This window comes from Aythya ferina (genome assembly GCF_964211825.1).
Source record: "Aythya ferina genome assembly, chromosome: 3".
In the NCBI taxonomy this organism is placed as follows: Eukaryota; Metazoa; Chordata; class Aves; order Anseriformes; family Anatidae; genus Aythya; species Aythya ferina.
Genome location: NC_140298.1, coordinates 27,099,248 through 27,124,768, shown reverse-complemented (window position 1 = coordinate 27,124,768; position 25,521 = coordinate 27,099,248). Strand labels below are relative to the sequence as shown.

The following is a 25,521-nucleotide window of genomic DNA, read 5'->3' as shown; positions in this document are numbered from 1 at the left end:
TGCAGCCCCAGGCAAATATAAGCCTCTAAGAGCAATAAGCATGCACATAAGGGCCTTTGGCAGTAACACAGCAAAAGTCAATGGAGCCGCTCCTGCAGTTAATAGACGCATGCACTTAAGGCCCTACCTGCACTGCAGAAAAATAGCACAATGTTTAGCCTCCATCTAACTGTAGGTATAATGTAACCCCACAAGTAGCTTGAGCAGCTTTCTTTCATTCTTAAAATTAGTGTGGCTTCTCACTGTTGTATGAGAAGTTTTCTCTTTCCTTAGATCCATATCTCAGGTACATATGTGGTAATATGTGCCTTCACATAATAAAAGCGATGCCAAACCAAACAAAAATAAACATGCTTCTAGCACTTATAGCGACAGAACACAATTTGAAACCACAAACATTAAAACTTAAAAGATAAGAAGTATTAATTAAATAACTCCTCCTATCACCCAGCTTCCTTTAGAAAAAGTAAATAAACAGTATTAATTGTGTGAGCACTAATGCATGACCTTTCCATTTGTAGTGTAGAAAATGATTTTATATCCTGGATCAAAACATTTTACATTCAGTGTGTGTGTGTGCCCAGCTATTACAGATGCCAGCTTCCTCTAAAAGCAGAGAAGCCCTCTACATATGCAAAGATCAAATCCATGAAAAACCCCAACAGACTATGAAATAGACTATTTTATTACTATTGCTTTTTAATGTGTTGTCTTGTTTAAAAGGATTCTGTTTGCTTAAGCAACATACAGGCATCCACAAAAATGCTTTTAGAATCACATATGGTTTTAGAACATCTTGAAGGGTATCTGCATGAAAACACAGAAGTCAGAGGATGGCACTGTTGGTTTGTAAATAGAAAAACTGCTGTACATTGATTTATGTGTGCCTAGAACCTTGTAAATTTCCTACATTTAAGCAAGTCTACCTTTCTTAAAGTTTATTTCCTTTCTAAAACATCAAAATTGATGGTTATATAATTCTGACATTTTGTAGCTTACTTGCAGTAGAAAATGTTTGGACAAAATATTAGACTGAAAAAAAAATCGTCCCTACAATCACTGCAAGGTGTGGTCTTGAAAAAAATGAGAAATATCTGACTTCTGCAGTCCATAAACACATAACGCAGAGACTCGGTTTACTGAAATATTGTGAAAATTACACATTTTTCCATCTGTAGAGTACCTTAGAGACTTGCTCTTTAATTCAGGCTCCGATGACTGTCTCAGCTAGTTGCCTTTTCCCTGAGGGTCCTTCAGCACTCTGAACATCTTTGAAACAAGATAAGACAGGGAAAACAACATCGCTGAAAAAGCGCAATGTGGTACAGTATGCAGAGAGGCCACACAAGTCCTGCAAGAAGACGTTCATCTTCTCTGGAACACAGCATGCATCATGAGGTTTGTGCCTGGCTACATTTATTCTGTGCTGAAGTTAAAGTGCTACCTGCAGGAGGAACAGGGGATCCTGAAATTTCTTCTACAGATTGCATGCGTGGGCACAGGGGAATGACTGCCAAGCACATTTACCAAAGTTTTACAGGCTGAAGTTTCTGTCCTATATTAATTACAGGGCTGTATCCATTAAAAATAAATGCATTTTAAGGTCATACCTACATTTTGAACACAAACCAAAATCCAGTCTCAATGTCAGACTTACTTTTTGGATATGTTCTTGACAGATCTGCTTGTAAGCTTTCTTGAAGGAGAAAGATGAAGACTGTACAGCTCTGTAGGATGGATGGACCAGGCACAAGCACACTGACACACACTGTGGGCCTTCAGTGTGTTTTTGCATTCAAATCAGCCAAGGAATTATCTCCTGGGCGAGACCCAGCACAGCATTGCAACAGTATCTGGATTTTGTTGTGAATACAAAGTTTCACTCCTCATTTTGTGTATTGCTTACACATGTGGATACCCAGAGCTGAATTAGGAAACCTGCTAGACATTAGGATGGGTCCTGCATTGTTATTCTGGGTGTAAAGGACTTACAGACCAGGGTCAGGAGCAATGAAGACAAGGGAAAAACCCCTTCTGAAGTTGGTGGGGGAACGGGAGGGCCTTTGAGTTCAGTCTTGCATGTCAGCTAGGAAGGACAGGGAGCCATGTCCATCGGCAGCTGGCCAGGGGCAGAGAGCCCAGACCTCCCTGCCTGCTGTTCTTCACATAGAGATTTCTGCAGAGCCAATCACATTGTTACTTTGTGTTGAAAGTGATATTTTAAAAATAGTTGTCCCCCAGCTTTTCAGCTGTAATACATCAAGTCTCTTCAGGTACTGGCAACCACCTAGCTCATGTCTGGATGCTGCTGGTGCCATAAGCAGCACTAAAACTTTGAGGTGTGTCATGAAGCAGAGGATCTCCTTGCTTCCCTGTAATGGGAAATCTCCCCCAAAAGTTTGGTAGCTTGTTATGCAGACAGGGATGAGTTGCGAAGATCAAATATTTCAAGACACAGGAGCAGTGAGAACAGAGGGTATGGTGTAACTCTATCAAATGTGGAGATATCCAGGTGCAGGAATACAATTCAAGTGACAGGTTTCTGAATTTGACCTTGGAATAATTATGTTAGTCAGCATTTCCAAGCTTTGGGGGATATTTCAAGGTTTTTCAACTATATCTTTCTTTCTCCCTTTAGATTCACTTTAACAACAGAAAAATTAAAGTCATGTCACTCACAATTATGTAATGAAAGACAAATAAAAAAAAAAATAGGACAAAAGGATTTACAAAAACATGGTGAAACTTGAGGTCTTCCACATCAGATTAAAATTCACACTAAGCTAACTCCCAGGTGCATTTACAGAAGTGTTTTAGAATCCTCCTTTTGTACAACTCAGGAAAGACACCAAAACAGTGAAAATTCAAAGCATCGAGAGAACTCGTCCTAACCTGCCCAGATTTTAACAGATTTGTGGTGTAATCCTTGTCAGTGGAGCTCTAAAAGTTGTGCAGTTTGAAGTATTGATAACAAAATGTATTAAAATGTATTTCTATTTAAACATTCTTCTCAGGATCTATTAATTAACCATGCAACCGCATTAGTGACAACACAAGGGAGTGTTATTTTCAACTCTGAGTTTGTAAAGTAATTTACCATAAGCTTGTAATAGACAGGGCCGATGTTCCCTCACTACTGAGCTCAGGGAGGTTAGTACATAGCCATAAATGGACAAGAACATTAATTTTATTTGAGCTTACATTAGTCATCATGCCTTATCACGCAAGGCTGGCAGTGATAAAAGCCAGAAGGTTTTGCATGGTGCAGGCTCAGTGTGCTCTCCTTGTCCTGCTGCCCCTCCCATGGGGCTGCCTGCAGAAGTCTTCATGCAACTCCCAAAGCCCAACTCATGTCTCAATTAGGCTGACACAAAGAAATACCTTCACTGCAGTGTACAGGTGTAGCTGCAGGTTGGGTGAGTGATTTGCACAGGTTGCTTTCACTCACCATCATTTTTCTCTGAAGTGCTCAGAGGAAACCTGCTTAAATTACCATTTGGCACTGTTCCTATAAGGTCATACCTTGGCTTCCATGGCAGTTGCATGGATACCTTCATTTTGGAAGTGTAATGGCTCTTCTGCCCAGCTCACATATAAACACTGCTGCTCTGGGTATTGTCCTAAGTGTCCGACTCCCCAAAAGAGATTTCATCTCTTTTTTGGCAGCAGCAAACATGCTTGCTAATGCAATTCAATGGGGTTTTTAATCAGTGCCACCAGGCTGCCCACTGGGCAACTCCCAGACATCTGTCATGTATTTCCCACATCTGACACAACTTTTCCCAAGGTACCCACACCATTTATCAAGGAAGGCATGTGATGTTGCTTGTTACCAAAACCTGTTCTGATAATGCATATGTAATGAGGCGGATAACGCCTTGTGAGTGGAAGTGCCCAGACTTAATAGGCACAAATATGCACTAAAGGTCTTCTGAATCACCTGCACAAAAAAAAAAAAAGAAAAAAAAAACACTCAGTTATACACAATAATCACATTTGAAAAATATTAAGACTGAAATACAGGACTTTCCTTTTAATTTTTACTTTGCAGCTCTTAATCAGAGGAAAAAAAAAAAAAAAAAAAAAAACACAGAAAGAAAAAAAACCAGCTCTGCTACTGTTGTGGTGATATCACAAAACCTAAGGACAAAGTACACATTATAACTGAACATTATAAAGCTCAAAATAAACAGAGAGGACAGAAATGTTAAAAGAGATGTATAAGCTTGGGGGGAGGCTGTGCTCATTTGCCCAGTAGCCATGCCTGTAGTGTTGACATCAGAAGTGATTCCAAACAGTTCATGATTTTTGTTTCTTCCAGGCAAATGAGAAGCTATTGCCTTGTGGCATAAGCAACAGTCCAAGAACAAGATCAATTTTAAAAGCAGTCTTTCACATTCCTTGAAAAAAAAAAAAAAATCAATATGCATTTTCCCTTGCTATCTTTTCCCCTACTGGGTTACAGCACCAACAATTTTGTCATGCACTTCTGCAGGCTGAAGTTGTTGGTGGGAGAACACTTTGCTTCAAGCCCAGACTCCTAGGATGCAGAGCATTGCCTTTTACAGTGGCACAATTACTCAGCTCTGTATTTCTCCACAAATATATCCTTTGATTTCCTATTTCTTTCTGTTCCCAATCCCCAGCTCCTTCCCCACAGTATGTAAGTATATTTATTACCAGGAAACCCTCCTTTATTTGCCCCCAGTGAGGTCCAGCATCTTTCTTTTATCCCCTGCCCAGATGCCTGGGGAACAAATGCCATAGAGATGCAGATGCTTACTGGATTCCCCCTGAGCTGGCATCTGGGGCTGCAACCACTCTCACAATCCAAGCCCCTGGGTGAGCTACCTCTCTTCTGTGAGATGGCACCTACTGAGCTGGAGCAGTGTTTGCGGCCATGTAACTCTGTCAGCTCCTGCTTGAGAATTACTGCTTCAGCAATTAACTGATCTGTGTGTTTATGGGATTAAAGGATCTGGCTTCTCTTACTAGGTCAGTTTACCCTGTTACAATTAGCCTTATCCTTGTCTTATAATTAGTCTCACAACAAATCCCCAGAGCTTATTCTAGATTGAACTTTGAAAATGGGCAGATTCACATCCCACTTGTGTAACTGAAAACAGTTTATAAACTCATACAACTCTGGATGTTCTACGTGCATATTCATGAAATGCCAAAACCTGGTGATTTAAGCTTGAACATAAGTTTTCTTTTTTTAAAAAAAAAAAAAAAATAAAAAATAATTAGTCATAGGAGTTCAGAACTACATGAATCCAGTAATTTTGTGGAATAAAATAAGCCAGATTATACTAAGAGCACTGTTATAAGTATCTACAGGTAAATTAGAATTGAGAGCACCTGGAAGCAAAGGAATTTCCAAGTATAGACCAAGGCGTTTACGGAGTGCATTAAGTAGTTCTTACCAAGGAATTTCATGAATGAACTGACATTTCTCATTCACTTGTGTAACAGCATCATGCCTGTTCACCTGTAGTCTTTTAGTAGTCCACTCCCTAGCAGGTTACCATGCTCAGAACCACCACTGCCCCATCCTTTGCTGGGTAAACAGAGCAAGTAGGGTGCACCACTGCTGCATGACCTACACTCACCTTAACTCAGTGAGCTGGATAGATATTAGCAAGGTCTGAACTGAAAGTAGCTATGTCATCAACAAGGTTTATGGATTTGCTTGAGCACACTGAGACATTAATGAAGCCACCTAGCTTTCAAACTAGAGCTTACCTGGAACAGAGCACAAGTCACCACTGCTCTGCAGTGTGCCTGGTTTACTGTGTCCATGCTCTATTGGCAACTGCAATCAAAGAACACAAACTGATAGCAACATGTTCTCATTTTATGCAGGTGGTGAATTCCTCCCCCCAACAGCAGATGGTGAGATGAATCCTGACTTTTAACTTGAAATATCTGCAGTAAAGATATTAATCTGAGCTAGTTGTAGAGCTGCCTCTTTAGTCAATTGAGACAAATAGCCTCTTTCATGAGGGAATTGTCTGGCCTCTATTAGATGTCAGCATTAGATGAGTCATTCTGCAAGAGGCTGATGAAGCTCACCTAAAATACAAAACAACTTCCCCTTTTATCAGCAGATGCATATTGCATCACCAAATATCACATCTCATACTCAGTGCTTAAAACATCCTTGGGGATCTTAGTTGCAGCTGACTTGCATGCAATGACTATATCACAGACCCAGACAGCACCTTCTGTAACCAGCTAAGCTGTTTGATCCAGTGATCTTTAAGCTTTACTCATTGTTAACAGAAGGAACCAATGCTTCTGTCACCCATGGCTACTGGCACTCTCTCCAACACCTGTTAAAGCTCTAAAATCCTTCCTGCAATCCTGAACATAATCTTACATTGTTTATTACCTACCTCCTCTCTTTAGATAGTTCTTGATTTTGGCATTATACCCTCTCCCCCCAAACTTAAACCACAAGCAACAAGTTATTTACCAGTGATGAACCTCATTGAGCATGCAAGAAAAATTGCAACCTCTATGCTACACTGAGTGAGGGGGTGCTAACATGGTGTGCTCTATTACCAGGAGTAGCAAAAGTAATATCATGCCTCGTAAATGTGTGCAAGTATTGTGCCTTAAAACAGAATAACAGTCTGAGTTTTGCCACTCTCGGGATGAGGGTCAAAGACAGAAGAGTCAGGAGCTTGGAAAAGAAGAATCCAACAGTGCCAGAGAAGCTGCTCTTCTACCAAGGTGGAAGAAAAGATGGCAATTGTTAGTCCTTTTTTTGCAGCAGTACTTATGACCACACATACCTTTAAACAGCATTTACCACTTTCATTAACAGGAGAATCAGTTGCTTTAAATGTATGGGCAAATTTGTAGCTTCTGCTCTCCCCCAGATTTCTTTGTAAAAAATAATAAAAAATAAAAATGTCTGAGGTAAGTAGTAGGAACATGTAGCTTTAATATGTAGTGAGGTGCAGATTGACATATAGGAATATGTAGATATAACATGAAATCATTGGCATCTGTTCTTTGTGCACTATGTGCCAGCTGACATGTCTCAGTGCACCAAAGCATCATTCCTTCTGGGGTTTGGGCAGTAATATCACCTTGCTGCTTGGAGCCACTGTTCTAGCTGGAAAACAGCTTTGTATTCCATGGAGAGTCTTCCCAAGCTTGTTCATAAAGTGAGAAAGAAATCAAAACTTCTCTGGATTAATCAATTTCAGTGAAGTTTAATGCTTTTCCCCTTTGGCTCAGTCAGCATATAAGATTCTGTGTTTATAAAAGACTTCTCTCCTTGTTCCTGTGACTTCACCAAGATAAATAATGATGATAGCAAATATGACTTCCCCAGAATTTGTCTAATCCTTTGGTTTAGACATTCTATGGCCAGCAGAGTCATGTATTGGGCTACTAGGTAATGCGACAACAGCCAGAAGCCAGGCCTTCAACAGCTGGAATAAGAAGGAATTCTTTGAGACAGTGATCATAGGAAGATTAGATCTGGCAGCCAGATAACTCTGACCAATTCTCCTGACAGTAACAGCCATTAACCATTATATTTGCCTGCTGAGCCTGGCCGGTTTTCCAGACAGTGCTCAGTGGCAGCTAGGAAGTTGGCCTAAGAAGGAAGGCCTGTTCTCTGTGGGGGAAAACAGTTGGCTTACTATGGAAAAGGCACTCACAACAAGGTTAACAATAACCTTTCTGGGGCATTTTTATACCACCCTGTGTTGACAGAAGTCAAGCCATCCAGAGTGGAAATTGAGAGAATTCCAAGAACTGATGACAAGATGAAGGTTGTTTTCTTCCATTCATGGTCCTTTCTCTGCTCTACCCTTCCCAACAAAGTGCTGATGCTTATCCTCAGAGGGGAAGATATTGGCAAGAAGTGCATAGCTTCAAAACAAAACAAAAACAAAACAAAAGAGAGGCAGTGTGCTCAGCCACATTTATGTATGGCATACAGTAATCATGAATATCCATAATAAAATTGTAATTACTCATGAAAGCATAATTGCTTCACACCATCCTTCTCCATTTTGTCTGTGGTCAGCAGATCTCTCTCATTAACAGTAATATCCACATCTCGTTTTCTCTCCTCTTTCCACTGTTCAATTTTCCCAGGGAACACTGCCCTGGTCAAAGCCAGGGCAAAGTTTTGGCCCGTTCAGGCTGGATTTATGTCCAGGGGCTTCTGCCTTGCCCTGAGCCACCACATATGTCAAGAGAAAAATGTATTTGGCAAAGACCTTCATAAGCTTTGCAGACTAGCATCTACTTGTACTGAAAAAAAAAAAAAAAAAAAGTGTTTCTACAGTGTCTAGTACTTCATTGTTAAAGACGGGAGAGGAAAGACAAGCATCTCTCCATTTCTTTTCTAAGATCTGCCATCTTCTCTAAGTTGATAACATAATTAATACATCCAAGGAACTTTTGCAACTGTTCTCATACCCATTGTTAAAGTAACCTGAAGATAAGCACCATTCATTATCTACAAGATTGCTTCTGGTTTGTTTTGTATGTGAATAGCCAGACAATACTTTAAGGTAATTATCTTTCACACTGGCAACAATTTGGATGATAAAGCCTTAAAACTGCTAGAAGCACCTGAAAGTAAAGATGAGCTTTTGATTGTGCCATATTAATTAGAGACTTCAATACCGCCCTTGCTCAGTACCCCTGATGGACATTTTGCAGAAAAGAACAGTTTTTTCCATTCTCTGAGATAAGCATACTGTAATTTAAGCCATTAAAAAAAAAAAAAAATCTGTCAAATAACTATACTTTATAGCTACAAAAAGATAATCATCTATCATATTCCAGAGCCACAGGTCTGCTTAGTTAAGCAACAGTGCAAACCCCTGCTAAAGTAACTGCAATGAAGTGGATGAAAACTTTGAGGGAGGAATAGACTGAGTTTTGTTTGAGCAGCGTTAGGAGCATTCTTACTCTCTTTGACACAAATAAAGATTGCTAAGAAACGTTTTCAATAAGCGAGCAATTTCCCATGCTTTCCCACTGCCTTACTATTTCATGGCATCGTAGGTGACTATGTAGCACACCCAAAGAGCTATGAAGGGCTGTATCAGTTGGCTGACAGAAATGCTGAAAAACGCAGCATATAGCAATACTTACACAATAAAGCAGAATCAAGTTCCCAGTTTTGAAAGCATCATCAGGAAACCCCTTGCTAGCTGAAGAAAAGGATTTGTGCTTTTACATTTTGTTCTTGTATCATGCAGATGTACTTCACTGTCAAAGTGATAAACTTTATTCTGTTTACAAGTTATTGTGATGACATATTGTTTTATTTAATAAAACAGGTTGAATTATATTTATAAGGAGCACAGCACAGAGGATTTTGCATTAAAGGGGAAGGTTAAGGGTGTTCAGAGAATTAGGAATGACTAATGATTGAGAAGTTACATTTGGCCTTCTGGGCTGGAACTAAATTATACTATTCAGAGGTGTCTGCCCCATGAATTTGCTTTAGTTCCAGTCCAAAAGTTACTTCAAAGCATCTTTAAAACCCTGTTCCAGGATTGTAGTCTATAGCTATTAGTACCATCATCATACCTGAAGAAAATAATGTTTGAATGCCACACTAATAATTCTTAAGAGTTTCCAATATACAGGGCTTCTATTGCTGGGATCCCAGTGACCAGACCTTGGCTCGGGTGACACTACACATCCAGGCCAAGCAAACTTCCTAGTCCATCTCAGCCATGCAAACCACTGTAACAGGGTTTCAGACTTCCCAAAGATAGCAGCAGCTTCTGTCTCTCAGCTGATACTTCTATTAGCTACATCAGCTTTTCTTTGAGCCGTCTTCCAGTGAAATATGGGCTAGGTTCATTTGTTCATTAGGAACACCAAGAAAGTGTTCCTAATCAAGATGGGAAGTGCTTTCAGGTGACCAGCAGTAATTAGCTGCTTATGCCTATCATCATCCTCCTCAGCCTGGGGCCTGTGCACAAGCAGATCACCACAGAGCACCTGAACATCAGCTGAGCAGGGCTGGGGGAGTGGAGACCTGTGCACATCCAGCTGTGCTGCAGCAGTAGGAGTTGTTCTGCAATTCCCAGCTTGCATCCCTTCCTGAAAGGTGACAGTATGACTTGTCCATCCTGGACAAGTGCAGTTGGGTAGTGATCAAAAAGAAAGGCCCATGTCACAAGCAGAGACTAAATGACACCCAGCAAGAAAAGAGTCTACCTGTGTAGCAGCTATAGAAAGCAAACAACTGTCTTAGCAACAAGAGCTCCATGATATATGGAAAGTACGTGTGCCCTCTGCTACCTAGCCAGGCTCTGGGAGGTCAAGGCAAGCAGGGCTGATGCAAGTGCTCCTGGAGAGCTGGGTGGTGCAACTGCCCCACCTGGCTGGCAGCTGACCAGAGCATCACACTATGTGTGAGGGAGGAAGGAAGAGCACATCTTAAAGCATTTCCTCCAAGATGAAGTGAAACTGGAGAAGAGCTATGGTACTGAACCAAGTCTCAATGCTGGGACTGATTTTGTATGGCCCTCTGTTTCTTCTACCCAAGCTCATTTTCATAAGAGGTCTGAATGTCCAGAGCTTTACAGAGCCTAAAACTCTGTGGAATGATGTGGAAACTTTTCAATTGAAAAGTAAAAGCAGATTTGATAGGAAAAGAGACACATCTGGGACTATTTGTTCCCATTCACATCCTGAGGCCCTCTTGGGGTGATGCACTGAAGTGGCAATCTCTTCTCAGGGGCTTCTTTACAGTGTATTCCCTCAACACTTTCAGCTGCACAGGCAAGATTTGTCTGTGTGTTGACTGGGCATGGAAGACAGTTAAAAACAATACACCATTTCCTTTTTTTTTCTGATGAATAAATGGAATGTATTGATGTAAAGTTAAAAAATATACATGAGATAAATGACAGCAGTGACAAGAGAATGAGAACAACTTTCATGTTTTTATTGCTGCCTTAGAAGCAATTGATAAACAGTACACTTCATATATAAATGAGCATATGTCAATATATGACAACAAAAATAAATTACAGTGACATAGTATTTAACTTTACAAGGTTGTACAAAATTTCCAAATATGAATAGATTTCAACTTAAAAATTTGAAATAAGTTAAAACTTCAACTATTCTGAAGACTTGAAAAATATACATACAATTTCACTCAATCACATCATTTACAGTATGATTTTTTAAGCTGTTTAGTCTTATACACCCATTTATTTTTAACTGTCTTAGTGGAATATCTCCTGCTATATGCAGCTTTACTGCACTGGGATAGTGAAAGGGGTTCCCTGAGGGCACAGAACAGGCTTTGAGTGTTTATATTTTATGTAATTTGATTACGTTTATTATCAAGAAATACAAAACCAAAGCATTATTTATCTGCCCTATTAAAAAAGACTGATTTATCTCCTCTTGCTAAAATTTCCATTGATGCTAATGAGAATTTTGAAGAAAGATTAACAGCAGGATTGAGCTAAACTAAGTCTGTTCAGCCAGGATGAATTAGGTCACATTATTTAATGAAATATTTGAAGGATATCTGTTTTGTATTATATCTCATTACAGGCTACATAGCTAGTCTTGGCTACGCACTGAGATATTTGCTTCCATGAGAAATATAAAAGTATTTTGATATGGTACTTTAAAATAATAGGGTGGATTTTGGATTGGTATTTTGAACAGCTCAATTATATGTACTTGATTATTTCAGTAAATTTTATGTAGATTAAAAACACTGGACAAATCCCCTTGTCTGTGAGTGTGTGATAATTCAGAATGCTGAGAGCCATAAAATAAGGTAGAGGAGCTTCATACCACAGATAGATTGCTCCTGATAGCTATGATACTGAAGTTAACACAAAGCTGGTGCAAACAGATCCATGCACCATCAAAAGGGCAAAAACTCACTAACTCAAGAAACCGTTAATGAGGATACAGATGAAGGAAGAAATCTGAACAAACTGGCACGTGGGAAAATTGCTCAACTATCTAAAGTGCAAGAAGACACTTGTGTAGCCAGAGGTGAGTTAAATTTTCTGTGACGAATTCAGTAAATGAGGAAAAAAATCCAAGATACCTATTTGCGTGACTGAATTTTCCCTTCTCTGAATATGTTAAAATATCTACCAAAATGCTGCATCTGTAGCTTGCGGTCTTTCCCCCAAACAAATAGGCATTATACATACATCATCTGAAAGGAAAAAAAAAGAATAAAAAATGGGCCAGAGATAAGCAATTCCTCATTTCCATTTTTCTCTAATGCTGGCAGTAACAGGTGATGCGGCTCACAATGGAGCTGGAAATGGTTTCAGAAGCCATGGTCTGTGCTGTGGGAGCGCGCAGCCCGGCAGCAGGCTGGAGGAAAGGGGCCGGTGACAGGCCTGGGGCTGCTGAGGCCTTGCTGGGTCTTGCTCAAGTCCTCCCAGGGAATTTGGCTGCAGGCTGCTGTCTGGCTCAGAGCAGGGCACAGGAGGACTGGGAAGAGGCCTGGAGTGTGTGTAGGTGGCTGCAAAGTGTGACACGGGGCAGAAAGGGCCTTGGGAGCACAGTAGGGGCCTGGCTGTGAGCTGGCACTGGGCTTGGGTCAGACCCCAGCGAAGGCCGGTGGCCATGGCTGCTACCTGAGCATGGAGCGGTTTCAGCAAGCAGCAACCTGTGACATCAAGAAAACTGATAGCAGCTGGAAAACACCAGCATGCATGGATGGAGTCCACATTCCCTACTACAAACCTACGTCTGCACAGAGGCCTCCCAGACTGAGGGGAGTAACAGTTTCACCAAAGGAAAGGATGTACTTGATGAAGACTCCCAAAGCACTGTTTCTAGATCATTTACTGTTCTTGTAGTAATCTCAAATTACTTTAAGGTTACATTTTTCTTGATTGCTTGCTCGGTATTCTGCCTCTCTATTGGATTCAGAGAGGAAAAAAAGAACACGGAAATATATTTCAAAAGTTCAACCAACATCTAGTGGTTATGTAAACCTTACATCACCAACTGCTTGGCAGACAATGCACTGTACAATCAGATATGACTCTTATATCACATCATTTACTTTTTATCTTAACTAGCAAGCCTCTCCATGAGCGGCAACTAAAGAAATGACTTTATCAGCTTATACTAATGCAACTGTTATCAGGAGCATACAGGGTAAAAGGCATTTGTAGATTACAATAATAATACATTTGTAAGGAAAGTTCCACATGGGAAGGTGCCACCTGATTAGCTTTATATGAAGGGATAAAAAATAAAAAATAAATAAATAAAAAAAAGAATGAAAAAATCCCTTAAGAACACAATGTTCCACAGTGGGAGTTCAGTGGGCGCCAAGTTTGTACAGCACACTTTGGGCTAATACCCGTGTGGTTAAAGGAGGAATGTGAGAGTTCATTAGATGCTCAACTGGGGCTGATGCATTCATTTGTCTACCACCACACAGCCACCCACCCTCTGTCCTACGGACTGCAGTGCTGGCAGTGATTCCAGAGGGGAGAATGCCTACAACAGTATTTAAGTCAGTCTCTGGGTATTTTCTTTTAACTTTGTCTTTATTTAATTGAAAGAGGAAAGGATACTCCAAAATGTTGCTACTGAGGAAAACAATTGCAAACAATATCTCTCCATCATTATCCACCTCTACTTTCCCCATTAATGTACTAGTGTTTTGCAAAATGCCATCAGTATGACTTAGGACCAATTATTGTTTCTAACAGTTTCCCTAGACACAGAACTTTACTTAAAAGTCAGCAGGTGAATTGCCATGCAGTACAGAACCTGTTTGCAGAACCAGAGCAACCTGGCCAATAATTTAATATTTTTAATATTAATAAATATTTGTGTTTGGATAGTATCTATCTGAATGGATGGCTACTACTAGCTCAGTAGATACAAGACTTTGAGTGCAAGCACTGCCTGTTTATGTAGCAGAAGGTGAGGCTCTCACTTTTACTGCTTTCTGGTCATTTCATCTGTTTCCAGTAAGTTCATCTCTACTACTTTTGGCTGAAGAAAAGCAGGGTCTGATAAGGGGCAAAATTACACATCCCTTTTTATGAAAGAGGCTTCTTAGGTGCTCATTTACTGCGTGTAATTTGCCCCGTATTTCAAATTCAGAAAGAATGAGAACAATATACATTTATTTTAAATATTAAAGCTTTAAATATATATATATATATTCAGATAATGTCTCTAGAACTAGTTTTGATCCTAAATCAGAAGAACAGCACAGAAACCTTTCAATTAATAGGAACAGAAAGGCACATCAGGAAACACAGAGTATGTTCATCAGATTCCTGTAATGTTATCTCTACTTCTATCACAAAAATACTCCGTATCTCCAAGTCGAAGCAGGAAGCTTACGACTCATTTTTGTAACAACTTGTCTTGACTTCCGTGGCCCACACCCTTCCCCCAGCAGGGTGCAAGTACCAGGAGCTCATTTCCAGCTTCATACTAGACAAAAGCCCGGTGACTTTTTTTGGTCTTTGGAAGGGAAGAAGGGCACAAATCCTGGGAACTAAAGTGACACAGGCATGACTGGGGCAGGAGCAAACTGGGTAAGAGGACTCCTCTGGAAACTCAGGGACAATTAATGTGAAAAAAACTATCTTCTTCATTGAACACTTACAGATTCTACAGCCTACAACTGCAAAACATCACATTGTATTTAGTATTTTCTTAGTTCTTTCAGAAAGCAATGAGCAATAGAATTCATGCTTTTTTAACCTTTAACTTCTGAATAGGCACTTTCACGCATTGAGTGTACTGCTGTCAATGATCTTTCCCTAAGCATCTTGCTTCTGAGAGCAGCAGTGAATATGTAATCCTACTCAATATTTCCCTTCAAACAGAAGGGAAGGGAAGGGAAGGGAAGGGAAGGGAAGGGAAGGGAAGGGAAGGGAAGGGAAGGGAAGGGAAGGGAAGGGAAGGGAAGGGAAGGGAAGGGAAGGGAAGGGAAGGGAAGGGAAGGGAAGAAGGGAAATAAATATGATTTTGTAGGTGCTAAAAATGGTATACTTCTACATTGATGGAAGAGAGTGTTAAATAGGTATGTACAGCTGGAGGGGATTGAATCACTATGAAAAGTGAAAATAATGATTGGAGAAAAATTACGGAGCATCAGGAAATACCACATAGGTCTATTTCTTGTGATATATCCACACAATACAGGATTCATAGTAAATTGACTTTTATCTTAAATCATGCTGTGGTGCTGGTCTGTGCCACAACGATAACTATTCTTAAAGTAGCCTTGTTAACCACAAAATAATGAAGGCCATCTCCTCATCACTTTGACACCTCTAGGCTAGATCACATTTGAGGAGTGACTATGGTTGCTTTGTTAACCCAGAGATTTCAATCCAGAAGAAAAATATTCTCAAGAGGACTGGATAATTTGAAGAAAATTCAAGAAATCAGTTTCTTATCCAGAGACTTTATTTCCATGACAGTGTAAAACTTTTCAGTTCTTTTGGATATTTTAAGGAAATTAACTATGCTACTATGAAGATTTGAAAAAGAAAATTTAAAAGTTCTCTCTGTACACTGTCATGTGCTTATCTAATTATTAGCTATGACCAAGTATTAACCATTGGAGCACTTCAGGCATTCTTTCATTCCAGATACAGCACTAAATTTTTGGCCTTGAGAGAGTAAGAATTTCCTGTAAAATTCATGGAGAATGCATATATGTGCATGCACAAACACACAGACAGATAAACCATACTTCCCTATGAATGCCCAATTATTTAGCCCTATAATAAGGTTTCATAGATGTTTGAGTGGGGTATGAGGCTGCCATGCCAGAAGTGTGGCTGTTGGTAATGCGTACTTTTGGATCCCAGAGTCATTCACACACTGAACTTTTCTGGGAAGTGTTTGCATGTGTTTATTCACCCCTGTGCAGAGAGGATGTGCACATCTATAAAAACTTTAAATGCCTTGTTCTTTTTCCAAGCTTACTGCCAAGTTAAATACATAGTATAGCTTCACTAGCTTGGAAACAAGCTAGCTCTTCTCACCAGAGATCAGCTATTTTATCACCATTTTCATAAGACCTTCCCTGAGGTCAGCATCATACATGCCAGTTAAACTCAGTCAAGGATTTATTATTTACAAAAACAGAAAAGGAGGAGTGACCTAGATATACCTACACTGTGTATTTCTCAGTTCTACCACACAAACAAGCATATATATATATAAATATATATGTGTATATATATATACATCTATTTATTATTTTTTTTTAATTGCACAATTCCACCTGTGGGACTGGCAAATGAAAAGTACTATTCCATATAACAGAAAGGGCAGAGCTATAGCACGGAGTGGGGAAGGATGATACTTTTCCACCTCAAACTGTTTTAATAGTGCCTGCATTCATGTAACCAAACTGAGAAACTGACTGTGATGTTTGCATGATTTCAGGAGTTTGGGACCCCTATTTCTTTTTGGTAAACTTAGACAGAATCCATCCTTAGAACCCGAAGCCATCTTCACATTTGGTGAAGCCAGAGTGGTTTTGGTTAACCTAATGGAGTTGAACCTAGTACAGTATTGGTGCAAAAGCTCAGTGTGTGTCATGCATTTCTAAATTTTGGGTAGTGTCCAAAGAGCCAGCACAATACACTAAGAACAGCATGTTCATAAATAAGGACAAGGCATTTTGAAAAATAAGCACTAAGGAAAGATGTGAAAACTTTTCTTGTAGCTAAGCAGAGCAGACCTAAACTGTCCAGTTACAATTGATCAGGCATCAAAGACAATGTTCACTATGGCTGACAATGTCAGCATAACTTTTTATATACTTCCATAAACATCACTGTAGATATGTGTGCCTCTCTCTGTATGCACATATATAGTACTGTGTCATACATATGTTATCCTTCTGAGATATGCAAAATGCATAGAGATGGATAAGTGAAAATGATCTCTGTCAAGGTTAACTATATTTTCTCTGGTCATTTAAGTATTTAAAATTAATCAAAAAGTCTTCAAGCACATCTAAGAGTGTATATGTAAATAACCACAACAATCTTTCTTGAAGATAAAAAAAAAAAAAGACAATCTGTGTTTTAATATATGTATTTAAGATGCCATGGGAGTGGTGAAAAGTAAACAAAGTCCTGAATACCACAGTGGCACAGTAAATAAGTTTGCCAGTTAGGACTGTGAAGACCTATCAGTGACATCAAATACTATGATGATCAAGCTCAGTCAATTGTGGTGCCACGGGGTATGAAATGGAATAAACAGTGTGGAAAATAACAGATCCAAACACTCCTATTCTTATAAACTTCTTTCCAACAAACAACACTATCAAATTAGCTACCCTATGTGTGCTCATCCTAAAAGCTGGAATACAAAAATGCCCAAATAACACACTTCAAAAGTTAGTATTTTCCCACCATTTGTCTACAGAAATAGCGAAGTGCAGAATCAACAAATGATTTATGCCTGGTACAAGGAAGAGAATCCTAGTTAAATAAAACTTTTAATTCTCTGAAAACCTGAATGTCATATATGATCTAGCTAAGCTTCCCAATAGAAGTGCTTGGGTATCCTGGGAGTCCACTTCAGGGACAGAGAAGACAGCCATCATCAAACACTGCAACTCCAGCAGACATTTGTACATAACCTCTGGGTTAACAGAAAGCAATCTACAAATATATACCATTTCGACTTGCTCCCAGAAGAAAGTATGGGTAAACACCTAAGAGACAAAATGAATATATATACATATATATATATGTTTATATATAAAGGATCCTGCTCCAATTCCTCTTGGTAAGCCTCCGAAAAAGAAAGTACTAGACCTCAACACTAGTAATATGCCCTTGGAGCAGTTTAATTTGGCATGGAGATTTTTTGAAAGGAATAAAGTCTGATACCAAGACAGGCTTGAAAAACATTTTATGAAAAGAATCCAGAAAACATTTTGGGGAGAATGAGATTTAGGAATCTCAACCACACATTTGAATGGGGGTGCCTAGGTAATCAGATAATCAAGGGGGCAAGTGAAATGCAGTTTATAAGTGGCTTAGCATGATGCTCCATGACTATCCCTACTGTATATGTAGTAGCATGATGATGTCTATAGATTCAAAATTACTGATGCTGATGATCGGAAAGAAAAAAAAAAAGACAAAAAAAATCATTTTTCTTTTGATGTTTCTATTCCATACAGGCAAACTGAACGTACTGGAAGAGTTCAATTCACTTCTTATATACACAAGGTTGAGACTGAGCCAAGATGTTTCAGGATATTCTTACAGAAGAAGTAAGGAAATATAAAACTCAAGACAACCAAATATGAAATTGTACATAATTGAGGAAGGTCATCAGCTGCCTCACAACATTGGCATGGGTATCCTCACAAAACTATACATTTCTGCAGGTCACTTATTGTTCAGTCTATATAGATCCAAGTGTTCAAACCTGGGGAACTGCTCAGGCCTTTCTGTACTTGTTTAACTTTAGAACAGCAGCCTCTGCAGATTAAATTCTAGGAAGCATGTTGTGCTGTAGTAGGATAAAGCACTTAGTGCACCACGACACCTGTCCTTGGATCTCTGGATCAGACAGAGATCTCGGCCTCTACTGGTATGGAAGCAATAAACTGTCACACAATTTTGCATCCATATAACAATGGATTTTGTTGTCTTAGAGCTATTTGGTGCTTGACCAAACTGGGGTCTATTCTACAAAGCTTGCTGCAGACAATCCAGTGATGCCTGTCTGGCTATCTCCTCTGATTCTTTGATCCTCTTCATATGGAATCTAATCATTTATTATTGCAGCTAATGGGGATGATGCCTGGTCTCTGAAAGACAGCTTTTCATGTGAGGAATGGTTATGGGACTGAGCTGTTTGCCCTCAGATTGACGCTTTCTATCATGTTTCTGATTAATTTTCCTGTAAACAGATGCAATTTTACGTAATTTCTACCTTTTAAAAGTAATCCTGTGTCAGATTGCATCTTTGGGTCTTGCATTGTTCTTCTTCTGAAACCTACCATGTGCGTGTGCCTATGTTCATAAATAATACATCCTCTTGTGCCTATACTTACAATTTGTGTGTGTGCATGGGTTTAATGCAAACACGTAGACATATAGGATACAAATTAATTTGATCCCCACTGTACTTGCAACAGCCAAATTCTTAATATTTTATAGTGCATATTCCATTAAATAAATAATAACAAAATTGATCTGTGCTACAATGTGTATACATACACAATTTATGATGCCTGCAATAACATTTTAAAGCCTGTTCAAACATCAAAAGACAGGTTGTTTATTTCTCTCTTATAACAGTCCAAGGGTTTAACTCTTCCTATTATGTAAACAGTGGTGACAGACGCTTTCAAAGAAGCTTTGCTTCATTAAAAATTAATAGTTTCCCATTGTAAAATCAATACTAATATACCATAAATCCCCCTGATGAACTCTGGCTTCCTTACATGCTCTCACATTTTGTGTATTAGGGGCACAGCACTACTCTAAATATCAGAAGATAATAATATGGCAATATATATAGATATAGGTATATATTTAAATGTTAAAAGATTAGTTAGGTCAACTTGAGTAATGAATATATTTCAAATATATACTTCTTTCTATAAAAAAAGGTCTTTCATTTTCTTTGCAATGTGGGTGCCTTGCAAGTCTTTGGCTGTGTGTCTACCAAACTGGTAAACCAAATCTGGGCATCTTTAGCTCAAAATGCACTCATGACATATAGATGAAGCTTTAACTTTTTTTTTTTTTTTTTCTTTTTTTTTTTTTCTTATTGTATACTGAACTTGTACTTGAAGTAGATTTACAATATCATTTACAAGCTTACTTTTAGGTAGACACTTTAAACAATTCATACAAAAGAAAGATTTGTATGTCAAGAACATTTGTTTTAGTGACAAGAAAGCTAGGTATACTCTATTCATTTCTCAAGCAGACCTTTATGAATCACTTTAAAAGGACACTACAGCTGAAGACTGAAGAGCAATATTTATCAACATTAAATAAAACATTTGGTGAAGTATGTATAAATATTTCTCCATATGAACATAACACAAAATTAAATAGTTCAGATACACAGACACCATTTAATATATTTCCACTGTTGTCAAAATCATCTGTAAACACCATCTCACACTGAATACAAAAGCAGCTTTTACATCAGTTCTGTGTTCACAACACTGATGCCCCTTTGTAAAAGAAGAAATTTGTTTTGTTTTATTTTTAGCAAAACAAGAGTTTAAGCAATAAAAAAAGTTTTGGTCAGTTCAAAGAAGAATACAAAATTATCTTTCAACATGTAAGTAAATCAGATTTAGAACAATAGTTTAAAGTACAATCCTTTCCCTGGGGGATCTCTGACTTTTATAAATCACACTATGTTTGGTGCAGACCACATCACAAATACCAGGAAATACTGGTCATGTCTAAGCTATAAATATGAAAGCCCTTTTTAAAATTTCTCTATTAAAAATTACCAGGTTACAAATTGGCAATACTCACATTTTCTGAAACACCAAATAACCTGGCAATAAACAGATTTAGGTACACTTCTACTGATGATTTTTCAAACAGATTCTGGAAAAGAAACACTTTATAGTGAGTGTCCTTCATGTACAAAAATAAAGGATTTATTTTACACACATCTTTTGCGTCTGAAGATCATCTGGGGATGAGCAAGAAATGGAGCTGCTGCTCATGGCCACATCCTTCTGGCTCCTGAACCTTTGACGATCGGTGGCCCAGGAGCTCTTGCCATCCCACACACTACGTTGAGGGCAGAGCTCTCAAGGCAATCTTCAACTCCTTTCACCTTCATATCCTTTAAAGAAGCATGATCACTCTGGGGAGAGATACTGTGCTGAAGACAAAGGTTGTACTGGGCATATGCTCTGATATATAACTCAGTAGACTGTCAGACACACAGGCTACGCTTTGGTTCTCTCGATTTGAAATGTGGACAGTGCGTTTTAGTTGCAAACCAAACCTGAATTTCAGGTGGTGAACAATGAGATAAATATTTATAAGACTTTCTGATATTGTTTTTTTAAAATTTTGATTACGTGCAACAGTGATGTGGGGCCCTGTAAAACCTAGACCAATAGATCACCTCTTTCCTGGTATGTGCGTATTGTAGAGGTGTGAATGTATGTTTTGCATACATGCACACTCACACACACATATATATAACATGAGCTGCACATGTAGATACTTGGCAATCAGGGGTACAATTAACAATACACCAAAAGAGAAGTAGACAGGAAGCTCTACCTGGACAACAAGAAGCAGTTTTGCAACCTATACAGTGTCTCAAATGATTTCATAATCCTGTTTTGCTAGCTTGCTACATCTGTGTGTGACTGGAATTGACAGTTGTTGGATTCCTTGGAAACAGAAGAGTTGGGCTAGCTAGATGTGCTTACCTGAGATCCCAGAGTTGATTACAATCAAAGAGCTGGGCAGATCAGTAATGGGTTTATAATTGCTATACAGCTTCTTGCAAATTTGTAGGAAAACTTTATTAAGTCTTTCGTTCCTTAGTAAAAACGCTGAAGTTTTTTAGTTTTTGCTGAATGCAGACTTGATTTTTATATTAAAGTGGATTTATTAAAAGGATACAGAAGCCTGGCAGCTGCTTTCATGTCTTGATGTTTAAATGTTTGAATCAGCACCCTGGAACCACCCTCCCACCCCATCCCAATCCTGTCCCCTCCCGTCCTGTCCCATCCCATCCCGACCCATCCCAACCCATCCCATCTTGTCCTGTCCCTTCCCATTCCATCTCATCCCATCCAGTCCCATCCTCCATTATTTTTAAGGTGTTTAAAAAATACTATTCTATGAAGCTTCCCTAGGGATCCGCTTATGAAAAATGACAGACTGCCTTTGCTGATACTGCTGTTTGCGTCGTTTTCGTTTGTCACACTGGCACAGCAGTAACATCTTGAAAGTGTTTCTGAATGTTTTGTTACACAGTGCATAGCAAACAGGGTTCACCGTGCTATTGATGTAGCAAAGCCAGTACCCCAGGTTCCAGACAGTTTTGGGGATACAGCTGCAAAAGGTGTTCACCAGAACCATGATGTTATATGGGGTCCAGGTAATGATGAAGGCAAACAAAATGGCACTGAGTGTCTGTGCCGCTTTCTTTTCTTTGATAAGTGACATTCGTTTTCGTTTTGTGATCTGACTTCTGGTTTTCAAGGCAAACTTTTTTGCCAGGGTTGCCTCCTTGAAGGACAAGGGCAGGGCTGCAGATGTCTTGGTCACCGATGAGATTCCATCAGAAGCTGTAGCTGTCTCTGCTGACCCTGGCTGAATTGGAAGCTTTGAAAAGCTCTTCTGGAAACTTCCACCATCCTGAATGCTTTTGGAAGGGTGCAATTTTTTAGATTTCTTTTCCTGTGACTCTGTGTCGGATTTCTGCAGTTCATCCCCTGACTCATTCAAATCTTCTGAGGATGGCAGTTTTGTGGAATTAAGGATGGCACTGTGACCAGGAAGCTTCAGCACAATCGAATAGATGGCTCTGGTCTCTGCAGCAATGTCTTCTTCATCAGAGGAGGCTGAATTTTCAAGGGAGGCAGCAGCATCATTGTTGTTCCAGCTGTCACTGCTGCTGTGCTCTTGGTCCCCCTGGTCCGTGTTGGGTTCCCAGCTCTTCATTGTGAGCCAGAAGTGGCAGCGTCTGTATTTCCTTCGGGTTGAGCGTTTCATGCTCTGCCGTTGCAGCTCATAGCTGCTGCAGCTCCGGGAACTGCCTGTCTGGTGCACAAAGCGTGCTGCCTCTGCTTCGCTGCCTGAAGCCTGTAGCCCTGCTAACTCTTTGGTGCGTTTCTCAGTCTCCTTGTAGATCCGCCAATATAAAATACTCATAATGGTGACTGGCAAGTAAAAGGCAGCTATGGCAGTGCCAAAAGTGATGATAGGTTCACTTAGAAACTGAATAAAACATTCATCAGGAGGCACAGTCCTCTCCCCAACAAAATACTGCCAGAACAATATGGCAGGGGCCCAAAGAACAAAAGATATGACCCATGCTAAACCAATCATCACTCCAGCCCTTTTAGTTGTTCGTTTGGCTCTGTACGTAAGTGGCCTAGTGATGGAAAAATACCTGTCAAAACTTATGACAAGGAGATTCATGACAGAGGCATTACTGGCGACATAGTCAATGGAGAGCCAAAGATCGCAGGCTAAGTTTCCCAAAGCCCAGTGGTCCATGATGATGTATGTGGTGAAAAGATTCATGGAAATAATACCAATGATCAAATCCGCACAAGCAAGACTCAACAAGAAGTAGTTGTTGACCGTTTTCAGTTGTTTGTTAACCTTAAATGCAACTATCACTAGGATGTTTCCTATGATGGTCACCAGTGCAAGGATCCCAGTGAGGAAAGCAATCAAAACGACTTGCCAGACTGTATGTCCACCCAGAGGGTCTTTACTCGTGGCATTTAGGGATGTGTTTACTGATTCCAGGGTGGAGAAGGGAAAACTCTCTGTGGTCTGAGGGAAATCATAGCTGCCAATGAGCGATGCTGCTTCATCAAGTAGTCCTGGTCCATGGGAATCTCTCTTCCAGAAGGAGCTCACATTTCCAAACAGGGACGAGGCTGAACTGGTGTTGTGCATGATCATTGTGACTCTCTGACATAGTCTGCAGTGGGGAGAAAAGCAAACAAAAAACAAGTGAATGAGTGAATATGGTAAATAAAAAAAGTCCACGTACTCATAAAATCCCGTTAGTGCTTTGAAAGATGTCTTTAAAAGCACAGCAGTCTGTGACACAGTCCAAGTCAAGCACATGCAAGATAGTACTTGGCGTACAGCTGTGATTAATCTAAGCTTTTTGTAGTAATAGCACAACTTTTCCTTAAAAACATTCAGTCACAGAAGAACCAAACTCTCAGGAGCATTTCAACCTGCAATAGTATTAAAATGCCCTAACTCTTAATTAAAATGCTCCCTAATGGATCTGCACCAAACTCTACATCTCAACAGCTGGCTATCCTGGAGCCTTCAAAAACTAAATGCCAGACACATGCAGATGCAAATCCTCTGAGACTGAGTCAATGCTGGTCTCCAGAGTTCTTGTAGCATGAGCAGAACACAGAAAAGAAAGACTCTGCTGCCTCCAGCTACAGCTAATGATAAACAAAATATTGTTCTGTGTCCTTAAACTACAGAGATACAAGGTCAGCATCATTTCACTGTGTGTCAAGCTACTTACTATACCCCTATATTACTCTAAAATGTAAAGATCTCTTCATCTACATTTCAGCTGTTTGATAAAGGTACTAGAAGTTCTCATTAGCACTTTTTGCACATGCCACTATTCATTCTGCATGCACATTTTTACACTTGGAGTAAGGATTTTGTACATCTAATGACTTCAAAATGTCTTTGGGGCAACACATGTTAAAATTTCTTTTGAAAGTACGGTCTCTAGAGCTGGGGAAAAATGCTTGGCAGATGTATGTCAAAGCAATTATTAAACACTTTAGGAAAAGATGAAAAAAGGCATGAAAGGGATTCATAATTAAACTTTAATCCTTTTCCCCAAGTATTTATGTAAAATGAAGACACGATCAGAATAGGGATTTAGATTTCCCTTATTTCATTAACTTCTGTGGTCAACTAACTAGATTCATTGTAATAAATCAATTATATCACCAAGCAGCAAGAATTTTGATGAGAAAGTCCAGCGCTGATGGTAACTGTTGAACAAAATACGCTTTCAAAGACAAATGTTTGTTTTCTCACAGAGAACCATTCCAGAGTCAACATATTAAAGCATGAGATATAAAGGCATAGCTTAATGCACTGGTGTTACACAAAATATTTAACCAAGAAGAGATGTTTTGGTTTTGGTTCTTTAATTTATAATTTTGTCTTCTGTTGAACCATACTTGGTTTTGTTAGCAAACCATAAGACAATATACGATTTTAAATGGTACAGTTCCTTTGACATATGCTGTAAATGGATCAACCATTTGTTCTTTAATTCATGCACAATAACTAGTACAAAAAAACATTATATTTTGGTACCTAGTATTAATGAGATATTAGAAAAGATATATTTCTCTTTTAATAATAAAAAGGCAAGGTTTAATGATGCCGCCTAATCTAATTTGACCCACTTTTAATGTACTCATCATCATATCACACAGGATGTGAACATAATAACAACATAATACCAGTAAATATTGCTATGGGAAACCACAGGGTTAAACTTAACTCTTCTCCTGATAGAATCTCCAATATTGAAAATTTGGAGCAAGTCTAGCTTTATTACAACAAAACAAGGAGGTGAGAATTTTATAATCTGTAACACAACATTTAAAAAAAATAAATCATAGATTGAAACTAAAATTATCTTTTACCAAAAACTTTAACATTCCAAATTTTATTCTCTTTGCAAAGATCACATAAAGAAAATGTGCACATTTGTATGAAAATTCAGGCAAAAAGACATTCTCAAAATCTGTCAAGCTGTTCCTCT

The 25,521-nt window shown here is 39.1% G+C and overlaps 1 protein-coding gene and 1 long non-coding RNA gene across 10 annotated transcripts in view; one reads left to right on the top strand and one right to left on the bottom strand.

The window, feature by feature from the left end:
* The first annotated feature begins 10,930 nt into the window (after positions 1–10,930).
* Positions 10,931–20,203, top strand: LOC311435186. The gene is made up of 2 exons (XR_014691981.1): positions 10,931–14,558; positions 18,188–20,203. It is a non-coding gene; the product is annotated as an uncharacterized lncRNA (long non-coding RNA).
* Positions 19,277–25,521, bottom strand: part of CHRM3 (cholinergic receptor muscarinic 3) — a 278,689-nt gene continuing 272,444 nt past the window's right edge. For all 9 annotated transcript variants that reach the window (XM_084515896.1, XM_084515895.1, XM_084515902.1 and 6 more), the window contains one exon: positions 19,277–23,676. In XM_084515896.1, coding sequence (XP_084372022.1) covers positions 21,855–23,676 — 1,822 coding nt within the window. In that variant the 3' untranslated portion in view covers positions 19,277–21,854. The remainder of the gene's footprint in view (positions 23,677–25,521) is intronic.